This window comes from Gopherus evgoodei, chromosome 3 (genome assembly GCF_007399415.2).
Source record: "Gopherus evgoodei ecotype Sinaloan lineage chromosome 3, rGopEvg1_v1.p, whole genome shotgun sequence".
Classification (NCBI taxonomy): Eukaryota; Metazoa; Chordata; order Testudines; family Testudinidae; genus Gopherus; species Gopherus evgoodei.
Genome location: NC_044324.1, coordinates 74,317,551 through 74,339,666, shown reverse-complemented (window position 1 = coordinate 74,339,666; position 22,116 = coordinate 74,317,551). Strand labels below are relative to the sequence as shown.

At 43.1% G+C, this 22,116-nt stretch overlaps 1 protein-coding gene across 7 annotated transcripts in view; it reads right to left on the bottom strand.

Moving 5' to 3' along the window:
• LOC115648353 (protein dopey-1) overlaps positions 1 to 22,116 on the bottom strand; it is an 89,273-nt gene that overhangs the window by 3,277 nt on the left and 63,880 nt on the right. For 5 of the 7 annotated variants that reach the window (XM_030555817.1, XM_030555819.1, XM_030555818.1 and 2 more), the window contains 10 exons: positions 21,884 to 21,963; positions 20,411 to 20,520; positions 19,557 to 19,706; positions 19,116 to 19,177; positions 17,092 to 17,244; positions 15,776 to 15,912; positions 13,933 to 13,988; positions 11,587 to 11,751; positions 7,845 to 7,974; positions 5,521 to 5,580 (listed from right to left, as the gene is read on the bottom strand). In XM_030555817.1, the coding sequence (XP_030411677.1) occupies positions 5,521 to 5,580; positions 7,845 to 7,974; positions 11,587 to 11,751; positions 13,933 to 13,988; positions 15,776 to 15,912; positions 17,092 to 17,244; positions 19,116 to 19,177; positions 19,557 to 19,706; positions 20,411 to 20,520; positions 21,884 to 21,963 (1,103 nt within the window). The remainder of the gene's footprint in view (positions 1 to 5,520; positions 5,581 to 7,844; positions 7,975 to 11,586; positions 11,752 to 13,932; positions 13,989 to 15,775; positions 15,913 to 17,091; positions 17,245 to 19,115; positions 19,178 to 19,556; positions 19,707 to 20,410; positions 20,521 to 21,883; positions 21,964 to 22,116) is intronic. The other 2 variants (XM_030555820.1, XM_030555823.1) reach the window with 1 other exon arrangement.

Genomic DNA, 22,116 nt, shown 5'->3' with positions numbered 1-22,116 from the left:
CTTCCTGCTCCCCAGCAACACCTGCTGTACTGCGGTGGAACAGTGCAACTCCGACTGGTTTAACCAGACAGGAGCCATGCAGTCAGATGAAGGGACTGCAGGTCCAGATGGTGCATCCTGCCAAAGTCTTGTGTGATCAGGTCCAGCCAGAGCAGCAGGGGAATTGGGTCTGCCAGGGACAGGTCGAGCAGCATGGTGTACCAGTGCTGCCTCGGTCAAGCCAGAGCGATCAGGATAAGGCGGGCTCTGTCCCTTCGGAGCTTGAGCAGGACTCTGGACGAGAGGGAACGGTGGGAATGCGTAACAGAGGCGGCCCGTCCACGGAATCAGGAACGCATCCAACAGGGAGCCCGGGGAGCGACCCTGTAGGGAGCAGAACACCTGGCATTTCCTGTTCATTCTGGATGCAAACAGGTCTATGTGGGGAAAGCCCCACCTCCGGAAAATGGAATGGAGAATGTCCGGACGGATGGACCATTCTTGTGATAGGAAGGAGCTGCTCAGGTGATCTGCGAGGGTGTTCCGTACCCCCGGGAGAAAGGAGGCCACTAGATGTATGGAGTGGGCTATGCTGAAGTCCCACAGCCATATTGCTTCCTGACACAAAGGGGAGGACTGTGTCCCGCCCTGCTTGTTGATGTAATACATGGCCGTTGTGTTATCCGTGAACACTGCAACACAACAGCCGTGTAGATGGCGCTGAAACGCTTGGCATGCCAGCCGGACCGCTCTCAGATCTTGTACATTGATGTGGAGCGTCAGCTCCGGGGGTAACCAAAGGCCTTGGGTGCGCAGGAGCCCTAGGTGGGCGCCCCAGCCCAGCAAGGACGCGTCCGTTGTTTGGGACATGGAGGGCTGAGGAGGATGAAACGGCAGGCCCACACACACTCGGGATTACGTCTTCCACCAGTTGAGGGAGCCTAGAACATCCAGCGGAATTGTGAGGATAATGTCTATGGCGTCCCTGCCCGGCCGATAGACCGATGCGAGCCAGGTTTCAGAGGGTGCATTCGCAGTCTGGCATGCCTTGTGACAAAAGTGCATGCCGCCATGTGCCTCAGGAGAGCAAGGCAAGTACGAGCAGAGGTGGTTGGAAAGCTCTGAAGACTTTCGACAAGGGAGACTATGGCTTGAAACCGGTGCAGGGGCAAACTGGCCATTGCAAGGTTGGAGTCCAGCATTGCCCCGACAAACTCTATCCTCTGCGTAGGCACCAGCGTGGACTTGTCCAAATTGATGATCAAGCCTAAACGCATAAACAGCTCCCTGATGATGGCGACATGGCTGATCACTTGTGCCTCTGAAGCCCCTCGGATAAGCCAGTCGTCGAGTTAAGGGAAGATGTGTATTTGATGACGGCACAGGGAAGCAGCAACGATCGCCATACACTTCGTGAATACCCGAGGGGCCAAGGAAAGACCAAAGGGAAGGACAGTAAACTGGTAGTGACCCTTATTTACCACAAAGCGCAGATATCTCCTGTGCGGGGGATAAATTGCAATGTGGAAATATGCGTCCTTCATGTCAAGAGCAGCGTGCCAATCTCCGGGATCCAGGGAAGGAATGATGGTTCCTAGGGATACCATGCGGAACGTGAACTTTTTGATGAATTTGTTCAGTCCTCGCAAATCCAGGATGGGCCGGAGGCCCCCTTTTGTCTTGGGGATTAAGAAATATTGGGAATAAAACCCCTTGCCCCTTAACTCCTCCGGTACCTCCTCTATAGCGCCGATCGAGAGGAGCTTGCGAACCTCCTGAATGATGAGTTACTCGTGAGAGGGGTCCCTGAAGAGGGACGAGGAGGGGGGTGGGAGGGAGGGGGAGAAATAAACTTAAGACGGTATCCAAGCTCCACCGTACGTAGGACCCAACGATCTGAGGTCAGCTGGGACCACGCCGGAAGGAACGGGGAAAGGCGGTTGTAAAAGTGAAGAGGATCCAGGGAGGGAATTAATACACTGCTCTCGGGTGCACCCTCAAAAGTTTGCTTTGGGTCCCGGTGGTGGTTTGGTGGGACCAGAATTGTTGCCCCCTTGAGGTCCAGACTGACGTCTGTGGGTAGTACGGCCTCTTCTTCAGGCAAGATCTTGTCTTGGCCAAGGCGGGGGGTAAGGGTGCTGAGGTTGGGAGCGGAAGGACCATCTCTGAGTCTGGGGTGTATGTATTCCCAGCGAACGCATAATAACCCAGTTGTCCTTCAGACTCTGTAGTCTGGGGTCTGTCCTTTGCGAGAATAGATCTTGTCCATCGAATGGCAAGTCTTGAATGGTGTATTGTAGCTCAGGCGGTAGGCTGGACACTTGCAACCAAGATATGCGGCGCATAGCTATGCCCAGAGGCGACCGTTCTGGCTGCAGAGTCGGCGGTATCTAACGAGGCTTGTAGTGAGATTCTCGTGACCCTCTTCCCTTCCTCTAGGAGAGAGCTGTAAACTCCTGATGGGAGTCGTGGGTAACCAACTCAGTAAACTTGGCAACAGCCTCCCAAGTGTTATAGCTGTAGTGGCTTAAGAGGGCCTGTTGGTTCGCCACACGGAGCTGAAGGCCTCCAGCAGAGTATATTTTCTGGCCCAGCAAATCCATGCGCCTGGCCTCCCTAGATTTTGGCATGGGGGCTTGTTGGTCATGGCGCTCCTGTTCGCTGACTGATTGTACCACCAACGAGCAGGGGGCAAGGTGCACGTAGAGGTACTCATAGCCCTTAGACGGCACCATGTATTTTCGTTCTACTCCCCTGGCTGTGGGTGGGATGGAAGCTGGGGACTGCCAGATGGTGTCTGCTCTGGCTTGGATCGATCTGATGAAGAGGAGGGCCACCCTGGTTGGTGCTTCCGCCGATAATATACTAACCACCGGGTCCTCCACCTCAGGAACTTCCTCTACGGGAAGATTTATATTCTGGGCAACACGCCGCAGAAGATCCTGGTGTGCTCGGAGATCAATTAGCGGGCACATCATCATCGGGGCCCCCACCACTGCCTCATCTGGGGAAGAGGAGGATGACAACCCAGGGATGAGTGAGTCTTGGACCGATGCCTCGTCCTGGGGGACCTCCGTCTCCAGAACATGCTGCTCAGGTGGATGTGCAGAGTCTTCCTCCATACCAGCAGGGGGAGGTCGGCTGACTGTGGCCTCTGGTGCACGGTGCTCCGAGTGGCTGGAGCGTGCTGGGCCCATTGGCTCACCCTGGGCTTGGTGATAGGCCCAAGGTGTCCAAAAGGACCTTTAGGTGGTCCGTAGTCCAGGTGGGCCTGTGCATCTGAACCCCCGTAGGAGGCGCTGTCCACGTGTGAGGAGGCGGATGGGTGACTCAACAGCCATGGAGGAGCTGAAGTTGATTGGGCCAGGTCTCTGTGCCCATAGAGCTCATCTCTGCGCGGTACCGGCGAACGGTACCGGGAACCATGGCGGTATTGGGAGCAGGACCAGGACCTGCTACCAGCGCGGTGCCGGGAGGTCGACCGGTGCCTTATATCATCGTGCCAGGATCGGCTGTGATAAGTACGTCGGTGCCGCGATCTGGACTGGTGCCGAGAGTACCGCAACGGCGACCGGGATCTCAAGCGGTGTCGCGAGTACAACTGGTACCATGGAGAACGGTACCGGGACTGCGAGCGGCGCCGGGATCGGGAACAATGTCGAGGCTGAGAGTGATCGCGGGATCTAGATCGGGACCGACGGTGTTCAGTGGTGCCCGGTGAAGGTGGTCGGTGGTGGGCTTGCCCAGCAACTGAATAACCCGCACCGGTGGTTGGGGCAGTTCGGGCTCTGTTAGAGCGATTAGGTCCCGTGCCGTGGAGAAGGTCTCCGGCGTGGAGGGCGCGACGAGCTCAACCACAGCGCATGCTGGGGAGCTGGTAGGCACCAGACTCAACGGCTCCTGTGAAGCCAGAATCAACGGTGCGGAGACAAGCGGTGCCGTGGCAGTTGACGGTGCTGGGCAGTCCGTCGTGGAGATACGCTCCGACTGCGGTGTAGTTGTAGGTGCCGCAGGAGCCTTGTGCTCCTCGGGGAGAGGGAAAGGTGCCGGCTGGATGGCTGGGCTGATGAAGGGTGGGGACGAGGAGCCTTTATCGGTGCTGGGCGGTCCGGTGCAGAAGAGGCACTTGGTGTCGGTGCCGAGGATGGAGGAGTTAAAGCTGCCTCCATCAAAAGTTGTTTCAGGCGAATGTCCCGCTCCCTCTTTGTCCGGGACTTGAATGCCTTGCAGATTCGGCACTTGTCCGCCAGGTGGGATTCACCCAGGCACCTTAAACAGGAGTCGTGCGGGTCTCCTGTGGGCATCGGCCGATGACAGGCCGTGCAAGACTTGAAGCCCGGTGAACCAGGCATGGGCCCCGGTACCAGGGGAGGAGAAGAGGCGAGCCCCTGATCCTCTTTAACTATATACACAACTATAAGAACTATTAACTTAAATACTAACTAGAACTACAGAAAAGAACTATATACACGATACTATACAAACAAGCGAATCGCTAGGGAGGTGGAGAACAGCTAAGCCGCGCTCCACTGTTCCAACGACCGACATGGGCAGTAAGAAGGAACTGAGGAGCGGATGGGCTGGCAGGGGTATATATCAGGCGCCATAGCGGCGCCACTCCAGGGGGCGACCTGCCAACCCACCGAGTGTTGCTAGGGTAAAAAGCCTCCGACGAACGTGCACGCGGCGCGCACACACCTAACTGGAATGGATATGAGCAAGCACTCGAAGAAGAATCCAGAATTCTAATACTGAATGAGTTGCTGTCCCCATGCCTTTTTAAAAAAATACTACTTTGGCCAAGTCATAACTTTGTCTCATCAGTGCAGCTGGAGAAACAGGTTTAAAACTTAAATTATTGATTAAAAAAACAACACTTTTTCACAGTGTTCATTAGCATTGTATTCAGAGAGGAAGGGAATTTCCAGTGTTGATTTTGAGAGTATTGCCTCAGGGTGGACACTTATGAATGGGGTTATCCCAAAACTAATCGCCACCATTTATTCATGGATACAAACATTAGTGGAGTAGTGCTGGAAGTGATCAACCAAAGTGCATCTATGCAAATTACACTAATTGGTCTGGATGTGATCAGTGAAGTACAAATCCATCTATGTCACTTCTTCACCTTGGTATCTAAGCAAATTCCACTAATTTGTCTGATAGGTAAATGACAGGTAATTTGACACAGAGACTAGAATACAGGTATGTGCTTGGATTCTGATGCTGGTAGAAGCAGTTTTGTTGTTTAAATCCTATGATGGTTATATTCCTTTTGCAAATCTATTTCTTGAAATCCCTTTTACTTAGAGAAGCTGGCTGAACAAAAATACACTTCTCCTCTGTAGTCAGCTACATAAATAGACGTATTTAGGATTCTATTCTCTTGTCTTCATCCAAATATCCATAACTCTGCCTCTGAAGAGAGTTATCCCCTTTTGCATTTCTTATTGAAATCCAGATACCACACATGGCTGTGAGTATCAGGTGGTAACAAATAAGTTTTTGTTTCACAACTCAAGCATCAAAGGCCACCCTCACCTGATGCTTGGCCATCTCCACTCCCTCCAAAATCATCATTTTAAAGTCCTCCTGCTTGTCCTGTGGAAGGAAAGAGGAGAACTTTCAGACTGCGTTCCATAAATTAAAATAATACTTAGCCATGAAGGCTTTGTAGTTGGCAATTTGGGTGTTGAGTTTTACCAGAAGTTCCCTGTCCCAAAAGGGCCCATTGTCTTCAGTCATAACCTGGGAGCAGCAGACTGTGGAGTTAGTGTGTGGAGAAGGAGGCTAATGACAGAAAGAAATTCCAGTATGTTTTTCTGTTTCTTGTCATAATGCTGACTCAACGCACCTCCTTCAGCCAGCAGTGCTTGAGGAACATCAAACTGCATGAATCTCGCTATCAGTAAAGGTGTCCTGAAGCTAAAGTAAGCTCAAGTGACACATCCTGCCAATAAATTGTACTCTCCAAGAGAAACACTGCTATCTTCATTAGTATTCTTCCACTGCAATTAGAAAGAAACAATAGACTGGAAGCTGGTATTTATTATCTCACTCTCATTCCTCTCACCCTTGTATTCCCAGTTTGTGGTTCACAATTTGTAACTGCTGCCTTGACTAGAGGATTCTAGAAGTTTCTGGAAACTTAGTAAGTTCTTGAAACACATTGTGAAAGCTAATGAGTTTAAAAAAAAAGTGGCTCTCAACATGAGTACGTACAAGAATTAATATTATAAATCAGTTGGCAAGACTATTTTGGAATGTATCATATGCCTAAGCAATGTAGAATACTATACCTTCAAACATCAAGCAAGGAATATACAGTATTTAACAATTCATATAGTGATACAGACTAAATCTGATTAGCATTGCACTATGGGAAGAGGCGCTTATGGGGGTGATTTTCCTAGCTCATCAAAGACAAGGTGAAGAATCTTGACTTTCATCACGTATTTTGCTTGAACTTCCTGCAGGTTTTGAGCTGGTTTAATGGTACATATATACCTACAACACTAAATCACCCCACAACAAATAACTACAGCAATAATTTTTTCCCCCTGAAGAGACAGTTCAGTGGGAAGTAAATTTTCCTGCAGTGGTTAAATACAGTATGCCAGCATATGCCATCGCCAGGGGTGTAACAATATTCAGATGGGCTTCCAAGAATAAACTCAAAGTTAGCATCCCTGCAAAACTTTGAAATGTTCCTCTCCTGTCTCTTCTATCACTTGTCTAAGCTTGTGAAGCCATCCTTCCCCCTTGCAGTCTTTGCCCTTGTTCTTGGTTCCATCTCCACCCTAGTAGTGGCAAATGTTTTCAAAGCTACCATCTAGTGTTTTTCCTACTCCGTGGGAGCAGTGGGAGCTTTCTCCACCTCAGCTGGTCCACTGCTCAGTCCCTCACTTTCCAGCCAGCAAGAGATTCAACAACATAGGTAGTTCTCTATCTCTCTGCTGTGTGTGCTTTACAATTGTTAGTGGAAATAATTCCAATGGAAAGGCAATGGTGCAATCACTGGGGGATGGAAGACAAGTCTCCAAAATGTTTCTGTTCCAGTGCTGTTGGCTGCTAACCCTCACTCGCTGGAATAATGGAAGACTGGCAAAACTGAAAGAGCTCCTCTCCTTTTCAGCTCTTCTCCCTCTTCACAAAGTACCCCAACCCACTTCCCCCCATTGCTCTCAGTTCTCCTCCTCTCAGAGCGGCTGCCATTGTTCCTTGTGTCCCTCTCTCAGGCCACCAGGGGAACAACAAGCACCAGCTGTTTATATGTTTATCCTGTTCATATCTCCAGTTCAGTAATTCTTCCACTTCTGCTGACATATTTTACTTTGCCTGAAGACTTAAAACTGGCTTTTCTTGGATTCAGGTGTTAAAATTGCCTTACAAAGCTAGAAACCCAGCCCTTCATGGCTCTGCCTAGTATTAAGACAAATTATTTTTTAATAAAGTTTGGTTTCTAAATATTTGTAAGCATTTTCCAGGAGCAGAAACACTTTCCTATTTTAGTAGGTAAATTATCATACAATTGTATATAAACAGCTATAGCTACTAGAAAGTGGTTGGTTTTTATATTAAAAGATAATGAATGAAAAATATAATACTGTATCCTCCAAATCCTAAAAATATTTTATCAGTGATAAAAGATGTAATTGGCTATGTCATAACTAATGAACACAGTATATTTCAAATACCCAATTACATTTTTTCATTATCTGAGACTCACTTTGATTTGAAACTTTCACTCAAACATAAGCACGCTAGCACACTTGGCAATGCCCCTTTAATTTTAGTGAACAATGCTGCTAGTTTTTGTACGGGCAGCTTTACAGAGTAAAACAAAACAAATAAAAAGTAAATACCTTTGCTCTTTTCCGCAGCAGTTTTGCTAATCGTACCACATATGGTTTAAATTCCCTTTGATGTGTGCCCTGTCTTCGTACCTCCAAACCTGAATCATCTGACACTTCTGGAATAAAAGCCCACCGATACCTGTCAAGAGGCAACAGTCACAGGTTGTTCATATCAAACAGGGAACTTTTAAGCTAGCTAGAACCCCATGATGATATTATAAAATGAGAGATCTATAAAACCTTGTCAGATTTCCTTATAAAGAAAGAAAAATTAGGCTCCTTCAGGAGAGGAAGAAAAGGTGGCTTGTACCATTTCCCTTTCCATTTTCTAAAAGGGAAAGAGATTACAGCAACACTGAAAATAAAACTGTGTTTCCTTTTCCCTCTTGTGTTTCTTTACTGACAACTGAAGGACCAATTCAGGATAGCAAAAGGAAGAGAAGGTAGAGGAAGAGGAGAAGCAATATGGTACCCAGGTCACTTTTCTGGCCTAAGAAAACCTACAGTGATTTTAAAATGTGCATCAAACACCTGAGGTAGTTTTGTACATTTGCAAATTAGTGTTGTACTTTTCTTGGTTCAGCCACAAGTCTGGAAGCTCTTTTGTAAGGTAAAACCCAAACCAAGTTGTGAGCCGTGTGTAAGAAAATGACCCTGTTTCCACAGCCTCTGATCACACAACACTGTATAATTGGTTAGGTGCATCATGCGCTGTAGTAGGAGTTGAAGAAATTGCCTTCCCTCAATAATCAAATACAGGCTACAAGAAGAGGCAGGACAAGACAGACTAATGTCTGATCCAATAAGACTAATATGTTTATGCCAACGATTTAGATGTTGGCATAGAAAGTACGCTTATTAAGTTTGCGGATGATACCAAACTGGGAGGGATTGCAACTGCTTTGGAGGACAGGGTCAAAATTCAAAATGATCTGGACAAGTTGGAGAAATGGTCTGAGGTAAACAGGATGAAGTTCAATAAAGATAAATGCAAAGTGCTCCACTTAGGAAGGAACAATCAGTTTCACACATACAGAATGGGAAGAGACTGTCTAGGAAGAAGTATGGCAGAAAGAGATCTAGGGGTCATAGTGGACCACAAGCTTAATATGAGTCAACAGTGTGATACTGTTGCAAAAAAAGCAAACGTGATTCTGGGATGCATAAACAGGTGTGTTGTAAACAAGACACGAGAAGTCATTCTTCCGCTTTACTCTGCGCTGGTTAGGCCTCAACTGGAGTATTGTGTCCAGTTCTGGGCACCGCATTTCAAGAAAGATGTGGAGAAATTGGAGAGGGTCCAGAGAAGAGCAACAAGAATGATTAAAGGTCTTGAGAACATGACCTATGAAGGAAGGCTGAAGGAATTGGGTTTGTTTAGTTTGGAAAAGAGAAGACTGAGAGGGGACCTGATAGCAGTTTTCAGGTATCTAAAAGGGTCTCATCAGGAGGAGGGAGAAAACTTGTTCACCTTAGCCTCTAATGATAGAACAAGAAACAATGGGCTTAAACTGCAGCAAGGGAGATTTAGGTTGGACATTAGGAAAAAGTTCCTAACTGTCAGGGTAGTTAAACACTGGAATAGATTGCCTAGGGAAGTTGTGGAATCTCCATCGCTGGAGATATTTAAGAGTAGGTTAGATAAATGTCTATCAGGGATGGTCTAGACAGTATTTGGTCCTGCCATGAGGGCAGGGGACTGGACTCGATGACCTCTCGAGGTCCCTTCCAGTCCTAGAGTCTATGAGTCTATGAGTCTATGTTTCTATGAATGCACAGTCAGGAACATAGAAAATTATCAATTAAAAATCCTTTACTGAAAGCCATTGTCATGTGGTTTGGTTACTAATGGAAAGTAGGACAGTGTGAACAGTTCAGCTGGGACCCTGAGCCTACCCAGAAAATCAGGGTGGATTCAAAATTCTAGTGACACAATCATCTTAAGCTTATGAATGTCAGTAGACTTTGACTGATTTGCAGTGTGCACAGCCCACTTTCTCCTTTACCCCACATATTCTTCCTACAAACAAGGCAGTTAGAGCTGACTGAATTCTGCAAGGGTCATTCAAATGCAGTGGCAAGGAGTCAGTCCCTCTGAATCACCCAAAGGCAAGAGCTGGGATATGCAGTCAGTCATACATCCTGCTCTGTTCTGGGGTTGGATGCCCCATCACTGGGATCTTCAGTGGATGACAAGTAACTACTCCTCCATCTTTTAGCTTCTGCAGGCAGATCTCAGGTAAGGCCAATATTCAGCAGCCCATCTGGATCTAGGAGAGGGCAGTTTACATCCATGGACACCATAACAAAGGGATAGGCCATTAATCCCCCAAAAGCAACCTCCTGCAAGTAGATCATGCAGGATTCGTGTCAAGTTTAGATTTTACGGTCTTCAGAACAGATACTGTGTCTGAATTAGTCTCAGAGTAAGCATACTTTTAGATGCTTGAAAATTATTAACAAAAGCAAGATACCTAAGTACACTTAAAATTACAAATAAATCATTTTAAAATGCACTACTTGATCACTACTTATTTTGCTTATTCATAATTATATGAGTTCAGAGCTCTGTCTCTCTCCTATTAACGCTGTGCATATTTCAGATACTTGAAGCTAAAGGAGATATGCACCTCCAAGCTCTGATGTGGACATCTGAAATGTCATCAAGTCAAGGAAAAGATGAAAACCTATTTTTTTTTGTTTAGAGCTGATAAAACAATCCGTTTTAGTTCACTTTAAAAACATATCTGTAATTTTAAAGATACATGTGTATTCTGTTAATGATTTTGGAATTTAGTTTACATTTATTTTAGAAAAACATTTCCGTTCCCCTTTAAAAAAGTTAGTGTATTGCATGTGGCTTCTTTCTGGCAAGAACAGAGACCTTCAGGGGTTCCACTAACAATCCATCTCCCCCTTACTGCAAAGACAGATACACCGAACTTTCTCCTAAGAATTCTAGTCCAATAAATAGACAGTGTCTTATAATAAGTACTACAATTAGAACTACCACAATTTTAAATGCTACAAATAAAATTATAAATAATGTAATTCCATTCAGATAAACTTTAGTAGACCAGGGATAAATGTGGTCCTCTATACACCCGTTACAATGCATGTGGAAAACAGAACCAGGTTGTTAGCCCCAGTTCCATCCCTTGTGTGTTGTCTGAGCAGTGTGAAGGCAACATAACCATGCCATAGCTGGCCAGGTAAGAATTACTTCAGCGGAGGGGATTTCTCAACTAGCATACAGGTGGCACAGCTGACTCCTATAATCCACCTTCCAGTACGGGGTATGTTGAGAGATTAAAGCAGCCAGAGCAGAGCTCCCATCCATTAGCAATTCTCAGCTGCTGCATGGGCTGTCAGTGTCTATGCATGTCTACATTCACAGTTAAAAACAACAGGACAGATAGTCTTCAAATTTCTCTAAAAAAAATCACCTCTGGTCCAAGATCAAAAATGGCAAATTTCAGCCCAAATGAAATTTGTAAGTCACTAAAATATAAGGAGTTAGAATAGAATAGCCATCTATACCGTAATTACAGCATAGCTCCGCTACTGTACTATAGGGACTATATTACACCACAGTATTCTAAATCTGTATGTAAGGAAACTGTTGCTCTGGGTTAAAGACGTGAAAGGGGATTAGAGAAGAGAAAGGAAAAAAAGGTTTTACAAATTAGAATTTTACAAGACAGTAGCAAAGCTTTCAAAAATGAAAACTATTTCATTTCCATTTACTTACATCTGAAACTGAGGAAGATTTTCAGATGGTAATGCCAAGGCCAAGTCCAGAAATTTACAAGCAGACAAGTAAAGGTTTAACCATCTCTGGCTGTTGTACGATGTGGAGAAGCCATTGCCTCCTGTGTATGTTGTCTCTAGGCCAGCAACAGATGGGCCCGAAGTTCTAGAATTAAAGTATAATGAGTAGCTGTACAGGAGAGTCAGAATGACTTTCCACCATTATGGGAAGGTTCTCTCTTAGCATTTTGTTTTACAAAGATGCAGATCTTTCATTTACCATTTGGAATCTAGTTCCTGGCAGGCAACCACCCAGATTAAGTGGGAGACTGTTAATATGCCAATTATGTGGATTTAACTACACTTGGATAGAAATTTCCAAAGGCATAAAGGGAATGTTGCCTAATATATGCTGGTTAGCATATAAATATATATTATATTAATAATATCTATTACAGGGGTTGGAAACCTCTGGCACCCGGCTCGCCAGGGTAAGCACCATGGTGGGCCGGGCCAGTTTGTTTACCTGCTGTGTCGGCAGATTCGGTCGATCATGGGTCCCACTGGCTGCGGTTCACCATCCCAGGCCAATGGGGGTGGCAGGAAGCCATGGCCAGCACATCACTCGCCCGCGCTACTTCCCACTGCCCCCATTGGCCTGGGACAGTGAACCGGGCCAGTGGGAGCCGCAGTCCACCAAACCTGCTGACGCGGCAGGTAAAAAAACTGGTCTGGCCCGCCAGGGTGCTTACCCTGGCGAGTCGCGTGCCAGAGGTTGCCGACCCTGATCTTTTATGCACCATGTATATTGGTATGCATTAAGCAGTAATAACATTAAGCACAAATATTGTAAGAGTGCTGTAGCCTAAACTGGTCTACATGATCATCCTGTTCACTTATGCTAAGTATTCCATAACTCTTTGCATTTTCTGAAGTAAGCATTTGGCATAAGCAGATAAGAAGCTTGTCAAAATCAAGATACATTCATTCTCTGTCTTAGTACAGCCTAGGGGAGGACCTTCACTGACTAGTAACCTGGAATGCCAGTATCCAAAACAAATATGAGGAAGGAACAGTTCAAGTTAGGGAACTGAGACAAACTGATGGATTGGATTTTAGTGATGTGTAAAGAGGTGTGTCACTTGTAAAATCATGTGAATAATATCAGCTAAAATGTGTAACCTGGGGAGCACACCTTCTGCCTAAGATGAATATAACATCACTGCATGGGACTGCTCTTCAGAGACTGGTATCGTACAGAACCTGTTTCCTGTGCCATATTAATAAAACGGACTGACATTGGTTATTTGGTCTCTTGAGTATATTTCATAATTATCAAAGTGTGGTCAAGCAACTGACTATACAATTTATTAGCAGGGAGCTAAGAAAAAGCAAATAGGAGTTGAACTCGTATCTCCCTTTTGTGCCTTTGAAAAATCTGCCACTCAGGTCCTCAGCCCTCGGCTCTGCTCTGGCCTCAGCGCTTGCCCTGCTCCGCCCACCCAGTGCTCCAGTCAGAAAGTGGGGTCGGGGGCTTACCCCGTTCCGTCCACCCGCCTGGCACTCTAACCAGAGAGCAGGGTTGGGGCAGCTTGCCTGCCTGCAAATCCCTGCATCCTGACATCGCTTCCTGGCTGGAGCGCCGGGTGGGCAGAGTGGGGCAAGCCCCCGCGCCCTGCTCCCGCTCTCTGGGTGCACACCTAGGCCCCGAAGGGCCCCTGGCCAGCATGTCCATCGCCCCTAGCAAGGCCGTCTGGAGAGGGTGGGGGAGAAGTGGCCCCGATCCCTCCTGCCCCCTGTCATTGCCCGCCCACCCATGTGTCCCGTCCTGGCTACACCATTGCTATAAAGCTATGACTATACAAACTCTGTGGGAACTGTGAGGCTAGGAATGGACAACAAAAGTAGAAACATACAATTTTCATGTTTTTTAAATATTTCAAAACAAATTTTCATTATATTTCATAATGCCCTTATAAATCCCATGTAAAACAATCCAAAGTAGACATTACAGAAACATGTACCATTTAATCATGCAACTTGACCCACTGACTGCAATGGGACTATTTGCAGAAGTTAAAAATATTCTTGAAAAAGGGATTACATGATTTCACAAAGTTATTTATTAGTAGTTAGTGGTGAGGTTTTTGTTTTGTTTTTTAAACAGAAGAGTCCAAATATAATGTTCCTGGTACTGCAGTAAGATTCAAATATTCTTCATTTGAACTTGAACAATTTTTCTATGACAAACTATTTCTACATATTAATACAGCTGTCCTATAGGACTTCAGAAGACTACAGGATATCATAAAATTGAACAAACGAGCAGAAATTAATTCAATTTTACCTTGAAATATCTTCATCAGCAGTGAGTTCCTGTTCCATCAGCAAAAACACTTGGACCTGAAGGGCAAATTCTATATTTTAAAAACATTTTATTTTTAATGGATTGTCTCAGGGTAAAGGTCTGCAGCCTGAAAAGGGTTAACAGGTCCTGGCTGGTCACATGACTGCTCAGGGCAGTGTATAAAAAAAGCAGCAGCTGAGTCAAAGGAAAGCTAGGAGGAAGACTGTGCTTTCTCCCTTCCAGGCTGGCTAAAGTAGGAAAAGCGTCCAGGGAATTATTGCCCAGTTTTTTTAGTTGATTTTTGTGAGGATTTGAAGAATAATACACAAGCCCTGAGGAAAGAGCCTTAATGGGACTGGGATTTGGAGCTTTATTTTCATTCCCTGGCTAATGAAATCACCCATCAGCCTACTTGGCCATATAGGACCAGATTCTCAGTGATTGTTCCATCCCTTTTTGCTGCCTGAATAGTGCAGAGGGAAAGTAATCTGGCTGCCACTGTCCAGCAATTCCCCCAGTGGAGGGGATTCTCAGCTAGTGTAAAGTCAGAAGATCCTATGCCAACCTCCTGCATTTCCAGAATAGGAAATATGCCAGGGAAGCAGAGGATATGGTGGGAGTGTAGGGATACAAGAGTGGAGTCCCAGTACCACATGCTAATTCTCAGATGAAATGTGATCTTTCAGGGACCATAGTCAGTTGTATCAAATTAGAGCAACCCCAAGATTGGTCTAATTTATGTCAGGACTATGGCAGCTTGGGAATCAAGCAGCTGTAACCAGTCCCCAGACAGTCACATCATCTCTTCTGTTCTGAGCATATCTGGCATAGGGAGAATGTGCTACTTAATAGTTAGATCGCTGCTATTCTCCAAAGTTATTTTAAACATATTTATTGCATAATTATATTCTGATAATCTTTAGAACACCTTGTTCTATCTAATTTACCAGCATTTATTGCATGGAACAAGAAGATACAGAATTTCATTATTTCCTCTCCCAGAGTGCAACTAGGGTTCAGATTAGCCTCCAGCAAAATTCAGAATTTAACACCTCGATGCTGCTCTAATTTAAACCAACTGGTAATGGCATTTTGAGGGGCCACTCTGCTGACCAAGAATCAATGGACCACAAGGTGCTCTGGCTATCAACCACTTCTACTCCTGAAGCATCCCACACAGGAGGAATCCCCAGTTGGCTGTTTAAAGGCAGTATTCTGTCCCATTTGTGCTAATGGAGTAACAAAAAGGTGACAGAGCAGAGCGAAAGCTCTGGCCGTACACGTGTTTCTTTACAAATATATAGCCATAAAGTGCCATGAATCACCACTGATTACCAATATAACAAGTCTTTCAGGTCCCTCCACTTGATGTCATCAGCATCAGAAGGAGCTAAATGACTGGTAAGGCATCCGCAAGGAAGAAGCAAGTGAAAGTAGTGAGGGAGCTAGCATGTTGGGGGGGAAGCAAGCTTACTTTGGCAGGAAGTGAACTGGTAAGTAGGAGCAAACGAGGAATGAACACTGAGGGAGGTGCAAAGTTACTTCAGGATGCAAGTGGGAGCAGGGAAGGAACAAAGACTGGAAATTTAAAAAATAAAATATTTTCTGTATGGCTTAACTGATCACATAAGCCATACAGACATTTTATTTGATTTGAGGTAACAGATGCTATCAAGACTGTGCAAACAAGTCAGCATTTAGTTTAAATGGTGACCATTGTACATTTAAATGCATATAATATAACTATAACTTATTTCCCTGGGGCAACTCAAGCAAACGTTCATGTATTAAGTTACCTGGGCACCATCAGTTTTCCAAATCATGAATGCTAACTACAACTCACCAGTTCAGTGATCATGGTAGGCCAAAGTGAGGTAAGGTGCTGTGGAGACATTCTTAAAAGCAATACTCTGAAAAACAGGAACACTTGAGAGTGAAGGGTGGGCACTTGAGGCAAACGGAGACTTTCTACCAGCCTTTCTGAAACAGAAAGCCAACAAGGACTCCTCAGTTATTCCTTTTGTCAATGTCCAAAATAAACTCTGTGAACCAAATATTTATATGACTGCAAAACAAACAAAACACCCCTATTTGTTCCCTATGCTACATTACATTGTTTATCTATACGAGAATTTGATTCATTTCAAAAAGAACAGATTATAAAAGTGTGACCTCTATTTCTAGCAAAAGATATGTAGTAAGAGTTAGAGTAACTCATGTTTACCGTGTTAAAATATTGTACTGTTATTAGACTATATATTATACTGAGAATATTCTGTCCTCAGATGCTTTTTATTTAAACCTGATTACTGTGAGTTCCAGCTCATCAGCTACATTGCAGTATCCAACAAGTAAAGAGGTAGCCTCTCAAGCAGCAAAGGTCCACATCGTCCACACACAGTTCAGACAAGAAAAACAACCAGATATCATGAGCAGGCCAGACCTACAGCTAGTTGCTAGCTGATTGGAAAGGAGCTTCAAAATATAAATCATGGAACAAGTGGACAAGGAAGATTATGGTGCTACCCATTTGGAGGAAGAACAACCGTGTATTATGATAACCTACAAACAATCTGCATCGCATGAGGGGAGGAAAAAGAGCCCTCTCCCAAATTCCCATGAAAGAGTCAACAGGAAGCAATAACAACCTCCAATGTTAATTACTGGACAAACTAACAGAAGAGCAGAATAAACAGCTACAGGAATTTATAGAACCTGCAATATTTTCACCCAGGTTTACACACACCTACGTAGCTGAATGTACAGTAGGGTGGGCATGTCAGCCTATAAACCATGTAAGTGAACAGCTTATAGGATTGTCCAGGGATACTGACCAATTGATAAGATGAAAGACGAGTGATATGATGCAGTGGGAAGTTAACTGGCAGTCAACAAGCCTATGTGCTCTACTGTCATTTGAAATCCAACCCTGCTCCCATTGAAAACAGCTGGAATTTTGTCAACAATTTCAACAGAGACAGGATCAGGCCTGTAGATTCCATTATGATTTCTATTATGAGGACTGTTAAAAATGAAATTCAGTGATAGTGGCTAATGCATACCAGAGCCCATACCATACATCTACTTTATGACAAAGTTTTCTTCAGCAACGATCACTTTTATTTTAAAAAGTTCTGGTAAATAATAATTTCTACTGACCTTGTATATCTGGAAGATATTTCTGGTACTGGTCCACTTCACTGCTAAAAATGGCAAAGGCCAGCCTCTTCAGGAGCATAGCTCGCTGTTCCAACTCTACATCCCGATTAGCAAATAGATTGAGTGAACTGCTCTGAGCCACGGCCACTCGTGCTAAAGAGAGAAAAAAGTACTATCTTGAAACATACTTTTAATAATAAAAGAAAGGCAACATTTATTTTATCACATGAATACAACCAGAAGTATGAAGACAGTCCTCAAGTCAACTGTGTAATTTGTACATATAAGTAAAATACTATTTAATCAAAATGAGCATATTTAAGAAACATATATTGAAAAAAACCTGGCAAATATACATATTCCCTTTATGTTAAACACAGATCCTCCTGGGTTATACAAACCTGACTTACGCAAATCCGCACTTAAGGAAAAAGTTCCATGAGCTAGAAATAGGAGGGTTATAGACTCATAGACTCATAGACTCTAGGACTGGAAGGGACCTCGAGAGGTCATCGAGTCCAGTCCCCTGCCCTCATGGCAGGACCAAATACTGTCTAGACCATCCCTGATAGACATTTATCTAACCTGCTCTTAAATATCTCCAGCGATGGAGATTCCACAACTTCCCTAGGCAATCTATTCCAGTGTTTAACTACCCTGACAGTTAGGAACTTTTTCCTAATGTCCAACCTAAATCTCCCTTGCTGCAGTTTAAGCCCATTGCTTCTTGTTCTATCATTGGAGGCTAAGGTGAACAAGCTTTCTCCCTCCTCCTGATGACACCCTTTTAGATACCTGAAAACTGCTATCAGGTCCCCTCTCAGTCTTCTCTTTTCCAAACTAAACAAACCCAATTCCTTCAGCCTTCCTTCATAGGTCATGTTCTCAAGACCTTTAATCATTCTTGTTGCTCTTCTCTGGACCCTCTCCAATTTCTCCACATCTTTCTTGAAATGCAGTGCCCAGAACTGGACACAATACTCCAGTTGAGGCCTAACCAGCGCCGAGTAAAGCGGAAGAATGACTTCTCGTGTCTTGTTTACAACACACCTGTTAATGCATCCCAGAATCATGTTTGCTTTTTTTGCAACAGTATCACACTGTTCACTCATATTAAGCTTGTGGTCCACTATGACCCCTAGATCTCTTTCTGCCATACTCCTTCCTAGACAGTCTCTTCCCATTCTGAATGTGTGAAACTGATTGTTCCTTCCTAAGTGGAGCACTTTGCATTTATCTTTATTGAACTTCATCCTGTTTACCTCAGACCATTTCTCCAATTTGTCTAGATCATTGTTTTGTTTTCTTTTGTTTTCTTTTTTTTTTTGGGGGGGGGGGGGGAGGGGGGGGTTGCGTAATGGTCGGGTATACATTTCCGCCTAACGCAAAATTCGAGTTACACAAGGCATTCCGGAACAGAACACTTGTGTAAGTCAGGGAGTCTCTGTATAATTTGGGTCAAATTCTGCTTTGTTATACTGGGGCAAACCTACTTGTAGCAATATAACTAAAAGAAGAATCTGGCTCTGGATCTTTAAATAAACTGTATAATCAGAAATTGTCATTGTGCAGGATTCTATAATCATCTTTTTCCTCAGGTTAGAACATGGTTAATGACATTCTGAGACTGGACAAAGTATTTGCTTGATACATTTTTTTCATATAAAGGATAAAATTCACTGCTGGCACAAGGAGGGACACTTCCATTCATTTCAAAGAAGTTGTGCCCTGGTATGGTAGAGGTCAATGCAGTGCCCTTTTCTCCAAAATGCCAGTAGTTTTAAGAAGAAATGTAAATTAAAACACAGCTTAATTCAAACATTTCTTACAAATATCTTTTCAAGTGGAATTTAAAAAATCCTGAACAAAAATTTTCCAAAAAAATACTTATTTTAGATTTTTTAAATGTCTTTCCTGGAGAAATTGATGTAATGAATTGTACATAAGTTAGCATGTCTGGAGTGCTTTGAAACATAAAATAACATATAAGCAGTAAGTATTATTATATAGGAATTAGTACTTACTCATCAAATCTCTAAACGTAGTTTTGTCATGTGTCATCAAATTATCCATAATTGCTCTCCAACTAAAAGGAAAGAGGAGGATTGTGTATAATTAAAAAAGCAAGACATCTGTATTTTTTATTTGAAATATTTTCTGGTCTTTTAACCAAAATTTAAAAATACTTATAGGACCAAATTTCAAATTTTCCTTAGAAACTGACTGCACAAGCAATTTTAGTACTCTCTTATTCATGTATTTGATAGGTTTACAAATACAAAGTCATTTGCACTCAATTTGTGCACACAAATAAGGTTTGAATATGTGAATTTCATAATCTGTATGCACCCACAAACAGAGAAGTTTGCTGGCACTATCTGGCTTACATTGCACAGCATTTTTAATGTGTAACTCAATATACTATATGCTGAACATTTACAGTAACAAACAAGAACATCTCTTACTGGTTAACACAAGAAGCATCCATTTGGAAGAAGCTGGAATCCATGAAAAGATCAAAAGCTTCCTTTTTCCATGCTTTTCTTGTATACTGATACCCACTAAGACTGCTCAATAACTGAACACAGGCTCGATAACTGGGTGCATTGTGAGCACTGGAAAGAAAAAGCAACTCAGCATGAAATCTTTTTAAAAAGTTATGAATATATATCCAGACACCTGTGAAAACAATGGTTTTAAAACATCCTATTAAAATCACTTTTCGTATGTGCTGCAAGAGAGGTTGCTAGCCTCTTTGTGGATCAGACACTAAAAGGGATCTAACACTTCAGCAAATAGTTGTACAACTAATTCAGAAAGCAGCAGAATATTGGAGATCAGGAATCTTGCATTCTTATCCCTGGTTCTGACTTGAGAGTGTGATTATAGTTAGGAAATCCAAAGCATACATATCTGGTCCATTAGATCTGAAACAAAATGTGGCTGAGCAGATAAGACTTGATTCTGCCATGTTAGAAACTTGGATACTATTCCAGACTCTATCTGAAGTGACCTTTTGCCACCTCTCTGTTAACTTATTTATAAAGTATGGGGGCTAATATTTGATTGCTTCTGAGGGTTAGTGCATGAGGCCTTGGTCAATAAGAAGGGCTATGAAATCTGAATTCTTGCTTCCAGTTCAATATATTTCATCCAGGCTCCAGATAATTTGGTGGGGAGTCAGACAGTCTGTCACATTCACTCTTATCTGCCTCTCTTTGTAGTGCCATGGAATAGGCAGCCTGATTCAGTTGAAATGCAGAACATCTAACAAACTCTAGTAGACGTGAGGTCTGAGCTATATAAATTGTAATGATACCTGTGATTGCGGAGGTAGGGCACAACATAGTGCATAATATTTACAAGCAAAGGAATAACTCTCTCTTTTTCATCACTGTAGAAAACCATATCCAACAGATGAGCCAAAACCTACAAGACATAAGAAGCAAGAAATTGAAGAATTTAAGGTGGCTATTGGGGAGGAGTGTTTGGCTTGGCTTTTTTAAACTTATTTCTTATAACCCCCAAAAGAGCATTATATTCATACTGTTACTTTTCTGCATGATGTTCTTCAATATAATATTTCCCAAACCTTAAGTATATTGAATCTTTTAAAATTAGAAAATAAAATAAATTATAAAAATCTTTCCCTTTTAAAAAATGTGTAGGCTCTCTTTTATAAAGTGAATTTAGTGCTTAAGATACAATTAAATCCATCCACAGGTGATTGTGCTGTAAACTTCCCTACACTTTCCTCTCAGTGAAGGACCATTTCTTGGGTAAATCACCATGCCTATTTAACCTGTGACATTTCTACTATGACTGATAAGGGGAGTGGCAACTATGTAAGTATTAATTTATTCAAATTTAATACAAAAGCTATCAAATCTGAGGTATTGTACAAAATTAAAAAACCAAAGTATAAAGCTCCACTATATATTTAAAAATAAAAATATATGAACTCTCAACTAAGACATACTATAGCATAGCCCACAAAATATAAGCATTAGCCCACAATTACCAGCACATAAATTCATCCATACTATGCCTATAGAAGATAAACCCTGTCACAAAAATCTTCCCCAAACACTGCAAATTCCTCACTCAACTTCTTCCAGCAAACCCTAGTACAAGTCACTGCACATGTATAACATGTCAGGATTACAAAGATTAATACCCTGGCAAATGGCAGGAACCTGTGTACATTGACTTCAATGGTTACTGTCAATTCCCGCCCCCCCAATGCAAATAAAATATAATATCAACCACCATAAAGTAATACAGCAAATTAACAAAATCACACAAATAGAGATGTCTAGGACAGAGGTCAGGGCAGATGACAGGAGCCCCCTGAAAGATAAGAGAATTATTTTGCCTATTAGACATCAGTCAGTAGTCACTGTTCTGAACCTCAATGACTCTCTGATCACATGGTCATTTTTTGTTCTCAGCCCAATGAGAGTGATTGGGGACTATGGACAGCACCATCACACAAATGATAATGGTACAGCACTGAAAACATTGCCAGTGATTAGCAAATAACTAACAAAATGATAAATTCATGTATACATTTGCTGTCCATTATCACTCTTAGGCCTCTTTATGCATTCCTTGCCTCAGAGTTTCTTTTTCCCATTGTGTATATACATTTCAATTATTTTTCCCATAGATATTTAACTAGTATTCTTCTAAACTGAAATGCACGTGCATGTTTATGTGCATGTTTCTAATCTTTCCATGTCCCTCTGTATTATAAGAAACCGGCATGTAGTATAATTGAAGAAACATTTACCTCAGAAAGTAATGTTAATGCATGGACGCTATAAACTGAAGGAGTTATATTTGAGGTTTCCAGAGCTGGATACAACATATCTAAATGAAAAAGTGACAATTAATTTTGGAAACTATGTACCTTATATCAATATCTACAAAAATAAATATTTTAAAGTAAATATATTCTACGACATGGAAAATGGACTTTTTTTTGTTTCATCATGTACATTAGGTTCAGTATAGCTCAGTACT